Genomic DNA, 6,727 nt, shown 5'->3' with positions numbered 1-6,727 from the left:
GGTGTTGTAGCATACAGTTTTACAAACAGAATGAGACCGTCCACAGAAAAAAAAGTCTCAGATAAGCTTAATATAGTTTATTTGAATTTGGCGCTCTCTCCTGCCAGCGCGTGACGCATGCTGTGATGCAGCTGTCATCTGAGCGGGGCGTAACTTAGCGATCTGCTTTATCCATAAAATTTAAAAAAAAAAAAATTCTTCAACATTTTTTATATGTGTGTGTGGGGAATGTGGCCATATCTGCATGATTATCATATGTATGGAAGCACATCAGCGTGTTTATTACCGACTCTATGACGGCTATCATTGTGATTCAATGATCAGCTATTATTGATTATGTGGCCCATCTGTATGTTTATCATCTGTATGGAAGCACATCAGCGTGTGATTACTGACTGTATGACCATGTTTGCCAATATCACTTCATGTCTGGCTATCAGAATACTTCAGTATACATACTATATACAAAGAAGTTTTATTCTATTTTTTTTTTCCTTTTTTATTACTCAAATAATTATTTTTGTATTTTTTAGTGCTCAAATAAATCACTTATATGATGTCTAAAATGCTGTCTTATTTTATAATTGAAAAACTATGCAGGAATATGTATAATGACTAAAATAGCTTGTATAATTCTGCAATCCATTTGGTGGTTATTTTTCCTCAAACAGGGGGGTGGGGGGGACTATAAATAGTTTCAGAAAAAATATTGCAGGAATCTCATTTTTCATGGTATCTTCTTCAAATTTGATATATAAACTCATGAGACATGTGGCTTTCAATCCATTACTTTTCTGGATTGCTCCAGGACTTATTTCATGTATTTGTATATGAAATAAAAAAAACATTCAGTGTGGAAAAACATTTTTCAAGGCACGTCAGTGTCTATAACTTTTTATCTTTTTGAACATTATCAACTCTGGATGATGGATAGTAAAGCCTAGAGTGTCTTCTTTCCAAAGTTACCTAATTTGTTTGTGTAGCACACTTTGTCAGGAACTGTTACCGTTTTAATTTAGGTAGGTTATTTTCACCTGTGAGGCCCAAAATGGGGGGCGAAGGTTAACAGGAATTCTTTGAAATTAGCTGGTACCATGAGTCCAGGAGACACAAAACAGAATGAAACGTTAATAAAATTCCAAGTTTCAGAATCTCATTGATCATAAGTACAATAGAATTAACTAATTAATTCCATAAGTTCATACGCAAATGATTTACCTTCTGATACATACATGATTTCTTTTTTATGCTGTCAAAATGCATAAGGCTCATGAGATTGCTTTCATTTGTCATCATATTCTTGAAATAGCACAGATATATGCTTTGTTTATTATTACATTTTGAGGGTTTATTTTTAGTCAATTTGTTTGTACGTTTTAACATTATCTAAGTTTATTGAATAAACACCACAAAACACTGCAATGTTGATATAGATGTCTCTCTTTATTTTTGACTATGATTTAAATGGAAACTTTTCCCATCAGATGTTGCTTTGTGTTTTTTTCAGGCTTACACAGAATTATGTAACATTTAGGTACAAATATGCAGAATAGTAAACCAAAGCTCGAGGCTAAAATGGCAAATATCTCCACAACTAAAGTAAACTTTCCAGGAGGACTGACATAAGATGGGATAAATGTGATCCATACTGCACAAAATATAAGCATACTGAATGTGATAAATTTGGCTTCATTGAAGTTATCAGGCAGCTTGCGAGCTAGAAAAGCCAGAATGAAACACAAGACAGCCAGGAGGCCAATATAACCCAACACAGCCCAGAAACCTATAGTAGAGCCCAGACTGCACTCAAGAACAATCTTTTCATTATAATATTTCAAATTTTTGTATGGAAATGGAGGTGATATTTTTAGCCAAAGCACACAAATAAGAACCTGTATAAGTGTAAAGGCAAGAACACTGAGTCGTTGTTGTGCAGGCCCAAACCATTTCATGACATTACTCCCTGGAAGTGTAGCCTTAAAAGCCATTAACACCACTATTGTTTTCCCCAGAACACAGGAGATACAGAGGACAAAAGTGATCCCAAATGCTGTGTGACGCAACATACAGGACCACTCCGTGGGACGACCAATGAAAGTAAGTGAACAGAGAAAACACAGAACCAATGAGAAGAGCAGCAGAAAGCTCAGCTCTGAGTTGTTGGCTTTTACTATAGGAGTGTCCTTTTTACTGTAAAACAGGATGGCCATCAGCACAGTTAATCCTGCTCCAAACAGTGAGAAAAAGACTAGCACTATACTCATAACCTCTGTGAATGACAGAAACTCTACAGCCTTTAAGACACATTTATTTTTCTCAGCATTAGACCAGTATTCCCCTGGACACTGCTTGCAGTTATTTGAATCTGGAAAGAAAGTAATGATCATTATAGTTAGAGATAAAATCATTTTATTTAAATTCTTTGCTAGGAAGCTGCATCCAGAACTGCAACGTAAGAGGGAAAACAAAAAAAAAAGTAAGTCGTGACGTATTGTCAAGTATGGTGACCCATACTCGAAATTGGTGCTCTGCGTTTAACCCATCCAAGTGCACACACACAGCAGTGAGTAGTGAACAAATGCACACACACACACACACACCGTGAACACACACCCGGAGCAGTGGGCAGCCATGCTGCAGCGCCCGGGGAGCAATTGGGGGTTCGGTGCCTTGCTCAAGGGCACCTCAGTCGTGGTATTGAGGGTGGAGAGTGCGCTGGACATTCACTCCCCCCACCTACAATTCCTGCCGGCCGGGGGCTCGAACTCGCAACCTTTCGATTACGAGTCCGACTCTCTAACCATTAGGCCACGACTTCCCTAAAACACAACAAGGCGCAATTTTCCTTGAAACTGTGACATGGCCCAGAAATTACCTGTCTCGTTACTGACTTCTCCTTCTGCACATGGAATACAATCATAACAGCAGACAGGTCTTCCTTTCTGTGCAGCCTTCCTAGTGCCTGGGGGACAGCTCTCACTGCACACAGACCTTGGCTTCTGAATAAAATAAAATGAAATTTAAAAACAATTTTCTTAGTTGTTTATACTGACTTTGAAGAATGAAGATACATTTGCTAAAATTACTTTGATCAAACGATTGCAAATTTTAATCTTTACATGATGCAAATAAGTGATTGTATGAAGAAAATGGATTTAAAAAATATATATCACCGTTACCACCACAGTGTAGTACCTTTGCTTAAAACTGGCTTATTACCGCCCTCTGCTGTTGCTTTTGACCATTTTACAGGGGAACAACTACGTCCTAATTTGCTGCTTATTAATAATTAGTTAGGTAGTTGTTAAATTTAGGTACTGGAAAGGATTAAGGATTTAGAATAAATTCATGTAGAATAAGGCATTAATATGTGTTTAATTAGTACTAATTAATGGCTAATATTCTAGTAAATGTTACCCATTTTATTTTTATCCTTCTAATGTGATATCCTACAAAGGTCATTTGTATAGGGCAGTGCAAATATATTTGGAGTGCCCTCTTAATATGTAATATTTTGTTCTTCCAGTTTCATTAAGCCCTTTAGGTCAGACATATTACTGGCATTTACCTCAATTTGTCCTCCAGCCCAGATTATGTTTTCAGTATTGAGCACAAAACGCTGGTCAGGGGGGAGTGAGGCATCATAGTAACCCACTGCTTTAAATTGGATTGACCCATTTGAGTCCTTCTGCCAGTTCACAACTTCATATTGGGCTACTGTGGCACCAGTGCTGTCAAACCACACACGATCTCCCATTTTTACAGTGAAATCAACCTTTTTCAGAGCCTCAACAATCTATTGAGAAACAGACATTTTGAAACAGAAATCCAGTTATCCTCTTGCTCTTGTTTTCTCTACCGTACTGCTTATCTTTTATTATTATTATTATTATTATTGTTATGTACCTGCTGTGGTTGTATTTTCAGGCCTTTCTCACAACCTGCTTGTTCTCTGCACATGAGTAGATTGTGGAGTGAGTGAGCCACAGCATAAACTGCTTTGTAAACATTGCTTGAATATCTTTGTTCAGGCACATCTTCATTGTAGTTTTTCAGCAATACTAGATCCTGATATATGTTGCAGTTTACAGCATATTGAGAAGAATTACTCTCAGTCTGTGAGCATGGAAAAACTGTTTCCCAGAATGCTTTTATAACATAATCTGCAAAACCTTCAATATCAATTTTTCTTACTGCAAACCCCAGTGACCCTCCAAGCACATGAAAACTGTTTGGAGTGATCAAACTCTTTGCAGTTATCCATCCCTCCACTCCAATCATTTGGAGGCCTGTAATGTTCTGAATACTTAGCTGCTCAAGTAGATTGAACATTTCAGAACTTGTAAGAAATGCAACAATCACTTTTGCTGTGCTTTTTTTAATTGTCTCTACCACTTTTTGGAGTTTGTCATGCTCTGTTCGGTAGAATTTCACAGAGTACTCCACACAAATTCCCTCCTCCTGGGCTGTATTCAGAAATATTGTCATCCCATTGTTTCCATAGTCATTGTCAGTGTTCACAGCTCCCACCCAAGACCAGCCAAAGTGCTTGACTATGTATGCAAGTGCTCTGCTCTGGTGGTAGTCACTAGCAATAGTCCTGAAGAAAGAGGGGTAATCTTTCCTATTACTGAGACATTCACATGAGGCTGAAGGACTTATCTAAAAGAAAGAAAGAAAGAAAGAAAGAAAGCTGCTAGATGTTAAACAGTCATCAGAAGAGTGATTATGTCCAAGTGTTTAGTGTTGTTGCTTTTTACCACTGGAATTTTAAAAGGTCCTATTGTTCTGGACAGAATCACTGTTGCAGAAGACTCGGTTTCTCCTATGATAGCATGTATAGGAGACTGTCCATTGCATCTGTCTCCTGCTGTAAACTCTGGACCATTCATCAATGCCATAGTTGCACTCAAAGAAGACAGTCTTGAACCACAGGTATCATAAATTCGGTAGCCAACAGAAACATTTGGTAACAAACTTTGACTTCTGTTAATCTCTTCGATGGCAAAAATCACGGTCTGAGCCATTCGAAAATCTCTTAGACTCACACTGTAAAAACATTAAACCAGTGTGTTAAATACAAATCATTAGCATAAACAGAAAAATACAGTCAAAAAACATACTTTATTTGTATTACTTCACAATCTTTATGTTGCTCACACCTGAAATACATTAACATTCCAGTCGTTACATTTATAAAAATCCTGGACATTATATAAATAAATAAATAAACTGTATTATTTGCATTTCTCTATATTTTATAAAGTAACAAACCTTGAACATGATAAAAGATGAGGTTTTTGTGTATACTTAAATGAAGGTAATATCTCTATGCTGTGGACCGAAAACAGTGCTCCAATGTTTACGTCTCCATCCTTTGATAACAGCGGGTACTTAGGGTCCCCCATCATTCGGCAAATAGGCTTTTCTGCCTTTGCATGTAGTTGAAAGATAAGCAGTGTGTAAAGAAAGACAGACATCACAAAGATTAACTGTGGCCAAATGCAATTGACTTGATACAATATTTGCACTTTTATAGGCATAATTAATATGGATGATTGATTTTGAATGTAGCCAATGACCTCATAAGGCAGGACGTGAGTCAGGTCAAGCAGGGGCAGATGAATGTCAAGCTAATATGAGTCATCAAAGTCTAAAATCTGTTCATGAGTGTGTATTTAGTAGTTTATTGGTATTGGTCAAATAACACAAACATGAAATTTTCATTATATATACAGTATATTGTAATCGATTCAATTTTTTAATCTTATTAACTACATGATGTGGTGATTAATTCATCTAATTAATTGCAATTTAATCGCACATCAAATTTGGCTGATAAATTATTCCCAAAAGATCATTTAAAGTCATTGTTGCTTAAAGCATCAAACAGATATTACAAAAGGTAACTTTTTTTTTTTCTCAGACATGATTACGTTAAAGCAACAAATCTTGGATAGCGTCATTCAAAAGGCATCAGTGATGGCTTATGCTCTTGTGACTTTGGCGTTAAGTGTAGCTCATATGTCAGATTTTGTTTAATTTGTTTATGCAAAATTTGAGATGATCCCAGGTTGAAGATATGAGTGAAGCCAAGAAGACAAACCTTACAGATTATTTCAAAAGGTAGGCTAGCCCTGTGATATTCATTACTGAGAAGCTAGGAACATGTAGGCCACCTGTTTGTTGCCAAAGGGTTAAATTTGTGAAGCAAAGTGCCTGTGCTTTTAAAACGTTTTATTCATGAAAAATAACGAAAATTTCGAACTTGACCCCTAGGGCCTTCTGAACACTTTTTTTTTTTTTTTCTCAGGTACACTAGTTTACTAGCATATTATAACACCTACTACAACCCCTGCTGTTCTCGTGTCCGTATCATGGGATGTATTTAAAACTCTCTTTTTTTCTTTTTTTTAAAGGACAAATGCTAACCTTTCTTATATCTGGTGTAATTGTATTTATTGATATGAAAATGCCAAACTGAATAGACAAGCTAACTATGGTTTGTCATTCCTCTGCAAATAATTTTAATGCAGAGTCGAGCAGAACGGGAACATGATGAGGGAGCAGCAGAGGAGTTTGAACAGGAGGGAGGAGAGGAGAAGAGTGGACAGGAGAGAGGAGAAGAGGATGTTAGACAGGCGAAAGAAGCACCAGACACTGGACAGAATGTCACAATCACTGAGGCGGAAGCAAAGATGCAGGTGAGTAATATTTAATTCAGGGT

General features: G+C 36.9%; 1 protein-coding gene across 1 annotated transcript; it reads right to left on the bottom strand.

Annotated features, from left to right (window-relative positions):
* Positions 1-1,460: 1,460 nt before the first annotated feature.
* On the bottom strand, positions 1,461-5,480 carry LOC306888228 (extracellular calcium-sensing receptor-like; the record flags this gene model as incomplete). The annotated part of the gene is made up of 6 exons (XM_079446432.1): positions 1,461-2,365; positions 2,876-2,999; positions 3,569-3,796; positions 3,907-4,662; positions 4,761-5,049; positions 5,275-5,480. The coding sequence occupies 6 exons, from the start codon at positions 5,478-5,480 to the stop codon at positions 1,461-1,463; spliced, it is 2,508 nt and encodes an 835-aa protein (XP_079302558.1).
* Positions 5,481-6,727: the final 1,247 nt, after the last annotated feature.

This window comes from Barbus barbus, assembly GCF_936440315.1.
Source record: "Barbus barbus genome assembly, chromosome: 22".
Classification (NCBI taxonomy): domain Eukaryota; kingdom Metazoa; phylum Chordata; class Actinopteri; order Cypriniformes; family Cyprinidae; genus Barbus; species Barbus barbus.
This window is presented reverse-complemented; position numbering and strand designations above follow the sequence as displayed.